This window comes from Grampus griseus (genome assembly GCF_964374135.1).
Source record: "Grampus griseus genome assembly, chromosome: 8".
In the NCBI taxonomy this organism is placed as follows: domain Eukaryota; kingdom Metazoa; phylum Chordata; class Mammalia; order Artiodactyla; family Delphinidae; genus Grampus; species Grampus griseus.
Window position 1 is genome coordinate 96,938,166 of NC_139002.1, and position 14,072 is coordinate 96,952,237.

At 39.8% G+C, this 14,072-nt stretch overlaps 1 protein-coding gene across 8 annotated transcripts in view; it reads left to right on the plus strand.

The window, feature by feature from the left end:
• Positions 1-14,072, plus strand: part of ATG13 (autophagy related 13) — a 46,160-nt gene that overhangs the window by 7,202 nt on the left and 24,886 nt on the right. For 7 of the 8 annotated variants that reach the window (XM_082660043.1, XM_082660047.1, XM_082660048.1 and 4 more), the window contains one exon: positions 13,519-13,600. In XM_082660043.1, the coding sequence (XP_082516169.1) occupies positions 13,532-13,600 (69 nt within the window). In that variant the 5' untranslated portion in view covers positions 13,519-13,531. Of the gene's footprint in view, positions 1-13,518; positions 13,601-14,072 lie in introns of those variants that run through there. The other variant, XM_082660050.1, reaches the window with a different exon arrangement.

Here is a 14,072-nt window from a genome sequence, read left to right on the forward strand (position 1 = left end):
TCTCCGTACTCATTATATACCCTAATCTTAAAATTAAGCCATTACCAAATGTAAAATGGCATGGCTGCCTTGGAAAACAGTTTGGCAGTTCCTCAAAAAAATTAAATGTTGAATCACCATATGATCCAGCAATTTCATTTGTAGGTATATACCCAAGAGAATCATATGTTAACACCAAAACTTACCCATGAGTGTTCTCAGGAATATTATTCACAGTAGCCAAAAAGTGGAGACAACTTAGACGTCCATCACTTGATGAGTCAATTAACAAAATGTAGTCTGCCAATTCAGTGGAATATTATTCAGCCATAAAAAGGAATGAAGTACTGACACATGCTAAAATACAGAGTGAACCTTGAAAACATGCTAAGTGAAGGAAGCAAGTCACAAAAAGGTGACATAGGATTTCCTTTATGTGAAACTTCCAGAATAAGCAAGTCCATAGCAATAAAGCCTACTAGTAGTTGCCAAGGACAGGGAGAAGGGGAAGGGGAGTGATGGATAACAGATGTGGGATTTCTTTTCAATGTGATAAAAATGTGGTGATGGTTGCACATCCTTGTGAATATACTAAAAAGCACTGAATTGTACACTTTAAAATGGTAAATTTTATGGTATGTGAATTATAACTCTGTTAAGAAAAACTATATAAAGTGATTCTTTAAAAAATTTTAACCTACTGCCTTAACATTCTAAGTCAACGTGTTTAACAAGTTCATAAATAAGCGTATTTCTTCTTAGCTTGCCCAGTCTCCTATCTCAGATGTGTAGTCTCTCACATTGTCTTGTTCTTTTGAGTTCTTGGTGTTTTATTTCCATGTGCAATCTGCAGATTTTTAAATTCTGAGTTCATCTAGCTAAAAGTTGGAAGGAAGGGTTATGAATGGCCTGGCAGTAGGCTGTTGATGATCCAAGTCTGTGAAAGCTTCTCTCAGGCCTCCTTCGGGCTTCCTTCTGCCTGTTTCTAGGAGTTTCAGTGGTTTTGGACAAGTTTTTAGGTTAATTTCTTGGCTTTTTGTTTCCTTACCATCCATGTAGGTAGTGTAATTTTGGATCTTATATCTGTGTACCTTACTGATGTATTCTTTTGAAGGTTTGAGAGTAACTTCCCCACCTCCCAACCTTGCCATGATAGATGGCAAAGCTCTTCATTGCTTCTCTAGGATTCTTCTGGCCTCTGATCAAGGAGCACTTGGCTCTGGGGTTTTCTGCAGGGGAGGTTTCTACCTGCCCGTAAGCTTGAGGTATGATTCCCTCACACCCCACTCTTGTTCTCATGTGTTCATTATAAGAATCTGACCTTGCTCTCCATAAACCTCAGCTCCCTGGCATCAATTTTCCCTTATATCTATGGCTTTAACTTACCTTTTTTTCTGGAACCTGGGATTTTTCAATCTTTCTGGTTTAGCTGCGTATCAAAACCTTTTTATTGTCATATCTTATTTGCATTTTTATGTATCTGTAGTGGGCAGGGGTGGGGTGTGACTGATAACATTAGTTTAGTCCACATTGTTGTTGGATGTCCTCCGAGTTTTGAAACTCATATCTGACATGGCGCAGTGCATTGAACTCCTTGTCTCCTTCACTCTCAAGGCAAGGATATCCTGTGATGGGAACTTGGAAGTATAGCTAGAGCAGTCATTCAGATGTTTGAAAAACTGTATTTGAAATAGGTCTACAAGGAGATAGAAAACTTTTATGCTGGGTGAAAGTTAGTTAAGAACTTTACCCTGCTATAGACCATTTGATGAGGATGGATTTTGTTTGTTAGATTTTTTTTGAAAAATGTAAGATATACAGAAAAATTGTAAGAATATTAAAGTGAACTTTCATATACTCCTTTTTTTTTTTTTTTTTTTGTGGTACGCGGGCCTCTCACTGTTGTGGCCTCTCCCGTTGCGGAGCACAGGCTCCGGACGCGCAGGCTCAACGGCCATGGCTCACAGGCCCAGCTGCTCCGTGGTATGTGGGATCTTCCCGGACCGGGGCACGAACCCGTGTCCCCTGCATCGGCAGGCGGACTCTCAACCACTGCGCCACCAGGGAAGCCCCAACTTTCATATACTCTTCACCTACATTCATACATTGTTCTCTGTTGGCCACATTGCTTTACTTCTTTCTGTATGTATCACATACTGTATAATAGAACAACGCAGGATTTCTTACTTTTTTCTTTTCCCCTGGACTCTTGAGAAAAGTTACTTGTATCTCTTAAGACAAGAACATTGAACAGGGGCTTCCCTTGGCGCACACACACACACACCATGCTAGTGGTAGAGGGAGGATTCCAAAATGGTGATTGCACCAGTGTCCATGTGGTAGAACAGACTCCCAAAAATGGCTGCCACAGGTATCTATGTCCCCAGGGTGAACTCCAGTTGCCTTCTGCCTCTCCAGGAGACTCTTCAAGATTAGCAGGTAGTTCTGACCCAGGCTCCTTTGAAATTACTACTTCTGCCTTAAAGGTCCCGGCACATGTGAGAGTTTGTGTGCCCTTTAAGAGATTCCATTCTATTTCCCACAGCCCTCTGGTGCTCCTAGATGTAAGCTCCACAGGCCTTCAAAGCCAAACATTCTGGGGGCTTGTCTTCCTGGCATAGGACCCCCAGGCTGGTTAGTCCAGTGTGGGACTCAGACCCCTTGCTCCTTGGGGAGAATCTCTGCAATGGTAATTATTCTTATGTTTGTGGGTTCCTCAACCGGGGGCATGGGTTGTGACTATACTGGGACTCCCCACTCTTACCCATCTTGTTGTGGTTCCTTCTTTATATCTTTAGTTGTAGAAGATCTTTTCTGGTAGGTTAGGGTCAGTTAGGGTCAGGGTCTTTTTCCTCAATAGTTGTTCTGTACATAATTGTAAGTTTTGTGAGAGGAGGTGAGATCAGGGTCTTCCTACTCCACCATTTGGGGACCTCCCAATGTGCAGCCTTCTAACATTAGGAAGGAACGGCAGTTCTGGTCTGAGTGGGGTCATGGAGTGGGTGTAGGGCTTAGAGTGGGGTCTAACTGCTTCTTCCGTGGACTTTCAAATAATCCTCCTGTTTTCAGCCCCATCTGCCACCCTACTTTAGTAGCTACCTGGTGACTAATTCCTTAGACTTTCTTAGGTTCTTTGGTTCAGAAGAGCTTTCTTTGTTTAGGGTTTCTCCCGCTGCTGGCTTGGATATCAGCTGTGCTCTGCTTAGTCAGTTATCTATTCCTTCTACTTTCTACCTTCCCGAACTTTGATGTTGTTATCTCTTGTCTGTGTGTATGCTTTTTAAGTCCTCCACCCTTTTTTTAGGAGTGAGCAGAAATAAACATTGAACCTTTATCCTTTACTAGTCTGTTTACTTTTTCCCCCCAATATTTTGTTGACATCTTTCATTGTTATTTCTTCTTCTGGGTTTATTTATAGCTTTTATATTTCTGTGCTTTTAATTGAGGATTGGGAAAGTAGTTGAGATAAATGGGTTTTGTCTGCCTAAGAAGAACTCGTATTTTTAAAATTTAAAATTAGCATTTCAGTATGAAAGTAAGTAAAAGATCTAAAAAACCTGTCTATCCAGATAACTGTACTTTTCCTTTACCTGATTGTATCATTTGCCTTTGAACAGTGTTGTAGAATCTTCTGTCTAGTATTTGGGAGTTGGTGATTATCTACAACCATTACATAATAATGGGAAACTTTATTTATTTAGTAATGGCATCTTTTTTTCTTTTTCTGTGTGTGTTAAAATACAAGCAACAGAATTTTACCATCTTAACCATTTTTGAGTGTGCAGTTCAGCAGCATTAAATACATTCACATTGCTGTGCAGCCTTCACTATCATCTGTCCCCATAACTTTTCATCTTGTAAAACTGAAACTCTACCTATTAAACAGCAACTCCCCATTCTCTCTTCCCCCCAGCTCCTGGCAACCACCATTATACTTTCTGTCTCTACGATTTTGACTACTCTAAGTACCTCATATAAGTGGAATCATACAGTATTTGTCTTTTTGTGACTAGTTCTTTTCACTTTAGCATAATGTCCTCAAAGTTCATCCATGTTGTAGCATGTGTCAGAATTTCCTTCCTTTTTAAGGTGGAATAATATTTCATTACATGTATATACCACATTTTGCTTATCCATTCTATTTTCAGATAATTGTTTAAAAACATTTTAGTTTGGCACAAGTCTGCACATGTTCTAAACACTGTGGGAACCTGACAGAATTATTTGTTGTTATGAACTTCTGTTAATGAAAATGATGTGTAGAGAATGTTGCTAAATTGAAATTGCTAATCAAGGTCCAGTAAATAGTTTTTGTTATTTGTTAAATATCTTAAGCCTTGAAGAAAGGCCTTAATTAAGTGAGGTATTTCTCAGACAAGAAAAGCTACAAGTGGCAAGTCTGGGGAAATAGATTCTGATGAAGCTTGAAGGGACAGCAATATTAGGAGCATTATGATTCATAAATATACTTTTGGCCTAATTAAGCCATTTTAGAGGTGACCTCTGGTAAATTGAATCAAATATATGTGGGTGGGAACCACATAGAACTTTTTGTAAATATCCAAAAATCATACATAGTAATTGGTTTATGTCCCTAAGGCAAAAAACTTTAATAAGGTAATAAGTAGCGCTGATGAGCTTGCTTATTCAACATATTAACAGGAAAGGGACATGAGATTTGAATGCTTGTGAAACCTTGCGCCTCAGATTGGCACTTGAACCCATGTGCCGGAACTCGAACCCAGACAAAACCCATGGTCTTCCAACTGAGGTCACACACATGGTTTCAGGACTTAATGAAGCTCAGGTTCTTGATGTCTCATAGCAGAAAGAATTCAGTGAGAGACAAAGTGATACGTAAGAAGTGGATTTATTTAGAGAGAAACACACTCGACAGACAGAGTGTGGGCCATCTCAGAAGGTGAGAGCGGCCTTGGGGGAAACACACTCCACAGACAAAGCGTGGGCCATCTCAGAAGGTGAGAGAGGCACCAGGGTATGGGATTGTCAGTTTTTATAGGAGTGGGTAATTTCATAGGCTAATGAGTGGGAGGAGTATTCCAGCTATTTTAGGAAGGGGTGGGGATTTCCAGGAATTGGGCCACTGCCTACTTTTTGATCCTTATAGTCCGTCTTGAAACTGTCCTGGCGCCTGTGGGTGTGTTATTTAGCTTGCTGATGTGAGCGTGTACTGAGGCTCAAGGTCTAGTGGAAGTCGACTTGTCTGCCATCTTGGACCCATTTGGTTCTAATCAGTTTACGTCATGTCCTCAGGCTATGTCATTCTTTCAAAGGTTGTGCCCTGCCTCCTTCCCTCCTATTTCACTTGCAGAAGAGTTTGCTATGTAATTGAGAGACTAGAATGCTGAGAGGTAAAGTGGCCTTGACTTAAACGAAGTGGTAACCTAAAAGCCCTACTTTGGCTTAGTCTTCTAGCAGCTGATATATTTTCTTAAAACCTGTTCCATCAAGGGTCTTTGGCAGTTATAACATGTTGGTGACAATGACTGATATGGGCAGTGGTCTGTAAAGTCTAAAGGAAAGAAAGTCACATACATTCATTGTCAACTAAGAAGGCCCTCTCTAGCCTCTTGGTGGCAGAATTCCAATGTGCTTGTTCCTGAGGTAGAGAAGGATATATGAAGCTAATAGTGTGTTGATATGATTTTATTTTCCCAAAATGGTCTCCTTGTAGGAAAGGCAACATGTTGATCACTTGATGCTTCTTTTATCGACTTGGCAGTTTTATTTCTCAATTAATAAATGGGATTTATGGTATGTAAACTGTCTCTTGTAAGTGAAGTCCCCCAAACCTTGACTGAACTAATAAAATTAGTTTCCTGAGCATGTACATCCAAGGACTAGATCCTTGTCCAGGATCACCATTTATTTGCTAGTTTCAGTGACCAAGATCTTTCCTGAAAGTACCAGCAAGCCTCTGATCACCTTTGCAAAATCATTTTACCTATTTTCCCCGCTGACTTTGTATGTGGACTCTTGAAGGTCAGACTGAGGAGTCTGCCCAAAGTTCTGGCACGTAGGAGCAATATGATGACATAATGCTTTATTAGACTAGCCTTTCAGTGGTTTACCTGAGGTTTACAGTATAATCTAGAAGGAGGTGTTGGGAAAGAAACTTTTCCTATAACCTCTTGGATTCAGCAGATGGGGGCGTGCAAATTAAACCAACGAAAGATAGATTAGCAAGAGAAAAGACAGTTTATTAATGCCTGCAAAGTGTATACCACAGGAGTGCTCAGTGATGAATAGCTCAAGGAGGTGGTAAAAATTTGGGACTTAAATGTCTAACTCAGTAGGAGAAAGAGAGGGGAGAAAGGTTTTATAGGAAGAAAAATTAGTTTCTTTAGGAAAGAAGAATGGGTGTTTAGGAGAACAAATGGGAAATAAGAAAGTTTGTCATAACAGACTTTATCTTGTGTGGGTGCAAATGGTCTTTCCATCTTCTTCATGACTATGAAACTCCCCCAGATAGGGGATTTATATTAGGTTTATGTTAGGTCTCTCTCCTGGGGTAGAAGCCAACCTGAAATGGGAATTTATGGCAGTCCTCATTTCTTAGAAGTTTCCGCTTTTAGTCAGATAAGGGAAGCTCTGAGAAGATTTCTTTTCTACATCTGTTGAATCTCAAATGTCTTCAGCTAAAAATAATCTTTATGCCAAAGTGGCATATTTTAGGATGGCATAGCCTATCCTCTTCAAAGGTAAAGTAACTAACCGAGAGAGTCTCTTCCAGATAAGGAATGAGACTTGGATTAAGGTCATTATCTATGGAAATGAAAATGCTGCTAATATAAAGGATTTTGTATAAGCATAAGTTTGAAGGATTCAGTAATTGGCTAGTGTAGTAAAGGGCAGAAAAAAAGAAAGAATTCAGTGTTTTTAATGTTTGTACCAAATTTCCGTTTATATTCCTTGGAGCACTCAAAGAAGGAATTTTGCAAAGTGCAAAGCAAAAGTAAACTTTCTATTACATTTCTATTGTAAAGGATGAACTAATATCCTTGATAGATAGCCTAGGCCTAAGGGGACAATAAGCTCTGATACCTTTGAGAGAACTTTTTCTCTGTGGAGACCACCCTTTTTGGCTCAATAACTAACTCTAGTTACATAATCCTTTGAGTGCTTCCAGTGGTTACAAAAAGTCACAAGAGTCATTGTGCCATTATAATGTTTGTGCTTTGGTAGATGCTCTGGTAGTGGGAGCACTTCCCCACTTCAGTGTAAGATAGGGGCAGCCCAATCCTCCAGCACTGTTCTTATCTCAGATCTGTTGCTGTGTTGCTTCAGGGCCTTGAGCTGTTTAACCCTTTAAAAGGTCTTTTTATTTTTACTTTAATATTTGTTAGTGTTCTTTTCAACCAAAATTAGGAAGGCCTGAAGGTGGGTGTACATGTCAAGCATATTATTTGATAGGCCCCCAAAGATGAGTCCTTTGTAATTTGATCAGTAGATTCTCCTGTGGATCTCATCAGTTATTTCTTCTCAAAGGTTTTATTTCTCCTTCATTGGTTTCTTCCCACCCCCCACCTATAAATTTGCTCAGATATTCCTATCCTACAGGGAAAATCCTTTTAACAGAAAAGCTTGAGCTCTTTTCCTGTCTAACATCTCAGAAGTAGCTGAATCCATTCCTCACTACCACCCTAAGAAACTCTCCTCTCAAAGGTCATTAACAACATAATGCCAAGTCCAGTGGCCTTTTCCTCTTGAGAATGAAGGAATCCAGAATATGTCATCCCAAAATATGCCTCTTTGACATAATTATTTTGAGCTGAAGGCAGTTAAGAAGCAGCAAATGCAGGAGAACCTTTCACTGCCCTCCCGTTTTCTGCCTAAAGGCAGGATATAAATTCCCCTTTTTTACTGGAGACAGATTCTTATCAGACCTGAGAAGACACCAGAGAAATCTGCAAACAAACCTTGCTCCCTTAGTTTCCTCCCACAGCCTGCACCCTTGAATGCCTAAAACTGCTTTCCTTTGTCCTGTCATTTCTCTATGAAGTTATTATTCTTTGTTGAAGACCCCATATGAGCCATAGTTCTAAGCCACTGCTTTGAGTTGTTTTTTGTTGAGGTTTCTCCTCTGTGGTAGGTGCTGCATTAGTCAGTAAACTGTTTTGCTCTTGTTAATCTGTCTTTTTGTTGAAGGAGTCCCAGCTCAAAGTTTAATATGCGTAGAGGTAAAGTTTTGCCTCCTCCACAAGAACTTACACTGTTTGACCATCCCTTCAATCTTGAGACTTTAATTTCCTCTCAGTTTCAATGAAAACTTCTCAGAAATCATTTTATCTCCTATTTCTCTGATTAGTTCTTGCATTTCTTTTTGTGGTTCTTTTATGCAAATGCTTTCCAAGGTCGTTGTTTTTTTTTTTTCTGTTATCTCCCTTGGTGATTTCATCTGTTGCTATAGTTTTAATAATTCCTTCTTTTTTGAGATTTATCTCCAACTTTAATCTCAGTCTTAACCTTTTCCATTAGCTTCAGATTTAGCATTTTCAGACAGATCTTCAGGTGTTTCTAACTCAACCTATTAAATAAACTGAACTGATAGGCAAAAAATAGTGAACCTTGATCCCTAACGTACACCACATATACAAATTAATTTTCGATGGATCACGAATCTAACTGTGAAAGGTAAAGAGTAATGTTTCTAGAAGAAAATGTAGGAGAATATTTTCATGACTTTGAGATCAGCAAAAAAATTTTTAACAGGACACAGAAAAGTGCTAACCATCAAAGAAAATGTTAATAAATTGGACTTACTAAAATAAAGAACCTCTGATCATCAGGAAACTCCATAAGAGGATGATGCTCAGCAATAAAAAGGAATGAACCATCGGGACTTCCCTGGCAGTCCAGTGGTTGAGACTTCACCTTCCAATGCAGGGGATGCAGGTTCGATCCCTGTGGGGAGCTAGAATCCCACATGGCCTTGTGACCAAAACATGGAACAGAAGCAATATTGTAACAAATTCAATAAAGACTTTAAAAAATAGTCCACATCAAAAAAAAATTAAAGAAAAAAGAAATGAACTATTGACATAGAATATAACGTGGGTGAAAAAATATATAACATGGGTGAATCTCAAAATGATTGTGTTTAGTGAAAGAAGCCAAAGAGTACATACTGTATGATTTAATTTATATAAAACTCTGGAAAATGCAGGTAGGGATCTTTAGTGATAGAAAGCATATCAGAGGTTGTTTAGGTATGGGGGATTATGGGGGCGCGGCTGGAGGGAGGGAGTATGAAGGAACATGAGGAAACTTTGGGGGAGTAATTGTTATGTTCACTATTTTGTGGTGATGATTTTACAGTTATAAACCTGTCAAAACTTATCTTATACTTCTGATATTGTCAATTATACCTCAATAAATCTGTATTTAATGTGGACATAAAAACCACCCAGATGAGAACAGGTGAAGGCCATTTATTCAGAGCTGTCGGGTAGCAGAGGAGTCAGTTCCAGCGCTTGCCTTTGGCAGAGATGCAAAGGTAGGTAGACCACTGGGGAAGCTTTATAATGGAAAAAAGGCAGGGAAGCCTTCAGGAATGTCCTGATTTGGGGCTGTTGGCACAAGGAAGCTGTAGGCAGCCTGACTACAAGTGGGGGTACTCTATATGATTGGTTGGGGTACATATTTGGCTTTCTCTGGTTGGTCCTAAGTTGGAAGCAGGGATAAAAATTAGGGAAGCTGTCAGTTAATCAAGTCCTGGCTGTTTGGGGCCAGTTTTTACAGGGGTTATCATTTGACTTCCTGGACTGGTTGCTAGAGATAGTCTGACTTCCTTGACTGGTAAGTGTAGATAGTAGGTTGGCTTTCTGGGCTGGATTTTTGCAGATTGTGGGTCAGAGCTCTATCTTTATATATATAGTCTGGCCATTGTCCGTTAGTATGTCGTGACTCTCACGATAAGAAACAAATTCCACAAGAAAGGCAAGCCACGAACTGGGAGAAGGTATTTGCAGTACATATCCAACAATGTACTGAATCCACTATATATTTTTTAAAACTCCCACAATTCAGTAAGAAAAAGACAACCTAATTTTTTAAGTGGGCAAAAGGCTTGAACTAGCACTTTATGAAAGAGGATATCCAAATGTCTAATAAACATATGAAAAAGTATCATTGGAGGAAAGGCAGTCATCATTTCATCTCTAATTTGATCATCAGTCATTCAATGCAGATTAAATGAAATACCACCACACTCCTACCAAGATGGCTAAGGAATCAGCAATGCGAAGTGGTAGTATAGATGTGGAACACTGGGAGCTCTAAGGTACTGTTGGTGGTGATGTAAATTGGTACAGATCCTAGAAAACTGTTTGGCAGTATCTATCAAAGCTAAACACAGGCATACCTTGGATATATTGTGGGTCGGTTCCAGATCACTGTGATAAAGTGAATCACATGAATTTTTTTGTTTCCCTGTGCATATAGAAGTGTGTTTAAACTAAACTATAGACTATTAAGAGTGCAATAGCATTATGTCTTAAAAAAAAATGTACATACCTTAATTTAAAAATACTTTATTACTAAAAAATGCTAGCCATCATCTGAGCCTTCAGTGAGTTGTAATCTTTTTGCTGGTGGAGGGTTTGAAATATTTTGAGAATTACCAAAATATGACACTGTGACACAAAGTGAGCAAATGCCATGGGAAAAATGGCGCTGATAGACTTGCTCAACACAGGGTTGACCCAAACCTTCAATTTTTTTATTTAATAAATTTATTTATTTTATTTATTTATTTTTGGCTGCATTGGGTCTTTGTTGCTGTGCGCGGGCTTTCTCTAGTTGCGGCGAGCGGGGGTTATTCTCTTCTTTGCAGTGCATGGGCTTCTCATTGCGGTGGCTTCTCTTGTTGCGGAGCATGGGCTCTAGGTGCATGGACTTCAGTAGTTGTAGCACGTGGGCTCAGTAGTTACGGCTCGCAGGCTCTAGAGGGTAGGCTCAGTAGTTGTGGCGCATGGGCTTAGTTGCTCCACAGCACGTGGGATCATCCTGGACCAGGGCTGGAATCCGTGTCCCCTGCATTGGCAGGCGGATTCTTAACCACTGCGCCACCAGGGAAGCCCCTTCAATTTGTTTTTTAAGAAGAGGAGGTGGCAATATCTGTGAAGCAAGGTGCAATAAAACAAGGTATGCCTGCATATGCATACTCTGTGACCCAACAACAACACTCCTGGCTCTACATCTGATAGCAGTGAGTATTTATATTCACGAAAACTCTCATGTAAGAATATAATAACCGACTTCCCTGGTGGCGCAGTGGTTAAGAATCCACTTGCCAATGCAGGGGAAACGGGTTTGAGCCCTGGCCCGGGAAGATCCCACACGCCGTTGGGCAACTAAGCCCGTGCACAGCAACTACTGAGCCTGCGCTCTATAGCCCATGAGCCACAACTACTGAAGCCTGCGTGCCCTAGAGCCCGTACTCCGCAACGAGAAGCCAATGCAATGAGAAGCACACGCACCACAAGGAAGAGTAGCCCCCGCTCGCCGCAACTAGAGAAAGCCCGTGCGCAGCATCGTAGACCCAATGCAGCCAAAAAAAAAAAAAAAAAAAAGAATATAACAGCTAAAAGCAGGAAACAACCCAAATATTTATCAACAGTTTAATTTATAAATTGTGGCATATTCATAAAATGGAGTGCTACATAACAATGAAAAAGAATAAACTGCTACATGCAGCATTATAAATGAATCTTACAGACATAATGTTGAATAAAGGAAGGTACACAACAGAAGAGTTAATACTATTTGATTCCATTTATAAGAAATTCAAAACAAAACTAGGGGCTTCCCTGGTGGCGCAGTGGTTGAGAATCTGTCTGCTAATGCAGGAGACGTGGGTTCGAGCCCTGGTCTGGGAGGATCCCACCTGCCGTGGAGCGTCTAGTCCCGTGAGCCACAAGTACTGAGCCTGCGTGTCTGGAGCCTGTGCTCCGCAAAGACAGAGGCCGCCACAGTGAGAGGCCCGTGCACCACAATGAAGAGTGGCCCCCGCTTGCCACAACTAGAGAAAGCCCTTGCACAGAAACGAAGACCCAACACAGCAAAAATAAATAAATTAATAAACTCCTACCCCCCAACATTTTCTTAAAAAAGCAAATAAACAAACAAACAAAACTAATCTATGGTGATAGAGGTCAGAATCATGGTTACTTTTTGGTGGTTTTATTGACCAAGGGAACACAAAGGCACCTTCTGGATTATTGGAAATGTACTATAACTTGATCTGGGTTGTCATTATATGAGTGTTTACATACAAAATGTTTATTGAAATGCACCTAAGATTTGTGCATTTCACTACATGTAAGTTATACCTCAATAGAGAACAATGTTTTTTTTTAACTTGTATTATTTCCTGTTTCAACTCTATCCTTTTGTTTATACCTTTCCTTAAAACTAGCTGTCCCTCTGGCTTTCTTGTTTTTCTGAAAGCCCATTAAACTTTTTGCACTCAGTCCTTAAATCCTGTTAGCTCTTCCTTTAAAATACTTCCCATCCATACTATTTCCAAATCATGTCTGTATCTGTATTAGAGTTTTAGCCTTGACCACAAGCCTGAATTATTGCCAAGGACCTAATTGGTTTCCCTGCTTTCCATACTCAAAACTATTCTACAATATGCCAGCAAAGCTATCATCTAAAGCACCATTTGGATTGTGTTGCTTCCTCTCCTCAAAAGCCTTGAGGGTGCTCCCATTTCTGGCATATTAGATGCAGGTCAGTCTCTAGCACTGTATTTAAGTCTCTCATGATCTGGCCCCAGCCAGCCATACACAACCGCTGGAAAATTGGCATACTTAATAGTTGCAAACCCAGTTTGCTCTCTGTGGCTTATACGCCTTTGTTCATGCTCTTCTCTCTGTAAATGCTTTCTTCCTCATACCAGCCCCTTCTCAAAACATTTTAACCTGGGGGTTTATGATGTACTTCGTGAAACTCATGAACTCCCTGAATATACCCAAAGTTTCTATATTTGTGCATTTTTTTGGAGAAAGGGCTTGTCATGTCATTGGATTCTCAGAAGGGGTCCAAAACCCACCCCCACCCCTACCCCACTCCCGCCCAAAGTTAAATTGATTTACTGGCCCTTTGAAGGAATGTTAACTCACTTTATGTTTTAATAAACATTTTGTCTCATTAGCACTTAGTCTTCAATATGCTGGGTAATAAAACTTTTTTAATAGGTAAGTAATATAACTTTTTTAATATATAAGTTATATTTAAAAGCTCAAAGTTTCAGATTCAGGTAAAATGGCTTGTCTCATCTATTTTTAAGGTCTATAGATTTAGCTCTTTGTGTGGAATTTATTTTGCTCAAAAGATAGTATGTATTTTTCACTTTGGTGTCTTTTAGTCAGGGGGGAAATTTTTTTTTACCTCCTACGTGACTATTCATACAGCTAGTAGACAATACCATCTCTGTATGCTTTGTTGTAGCAATCCCTTTTAAAAGATATTAGTCACATTTTTCAACACTTTTTTTTTTTCTTCCTGTTTTAGATTCCTATAGGCAATGGAAACTGATCTCAATTCCCAGGACAGAAAGGACCTGGACAAGTTCATTAAGTTTTTTGCCCTCAAGGTACTATATCCATTCTCTTGAGCCTAGAACTGTTAGAAATAACTTCCGTGCTTCTCCCTTTTTGGAAATATAGCATAACAGCTTGCAGCTTGCCCATTTTAAGGGATACTTCTGTCTGTTGTAAACCAAACTGTGAAATTTGGGGGCGGTACTGGGGGTGTAACTAAAAAGTAGCTTCCAATTTTCCTCAGCTACTTGTTCAAAAAAAATTTTTTTTTGCAAGCCTGTTTGCAGAAATGTCAAACTTATTATGCCAGGTTATTGGCACAGTATGTTCCCTTGGGGTGGGAACAAAGACTGCGGACTGGAATGGACAGCAGTTTGGGCATCTTTCCGTAAGCATCAACTACCTCTGAAATGTCTCACTTTCACTTATTGTTCCCTTCTGGGTAAATGAAGAATTAAAACTGAATTTTGAATGCTTTAGAAGGCATATTTTCCTAAATCTAAAAATCATTTCCACCACTCTCAC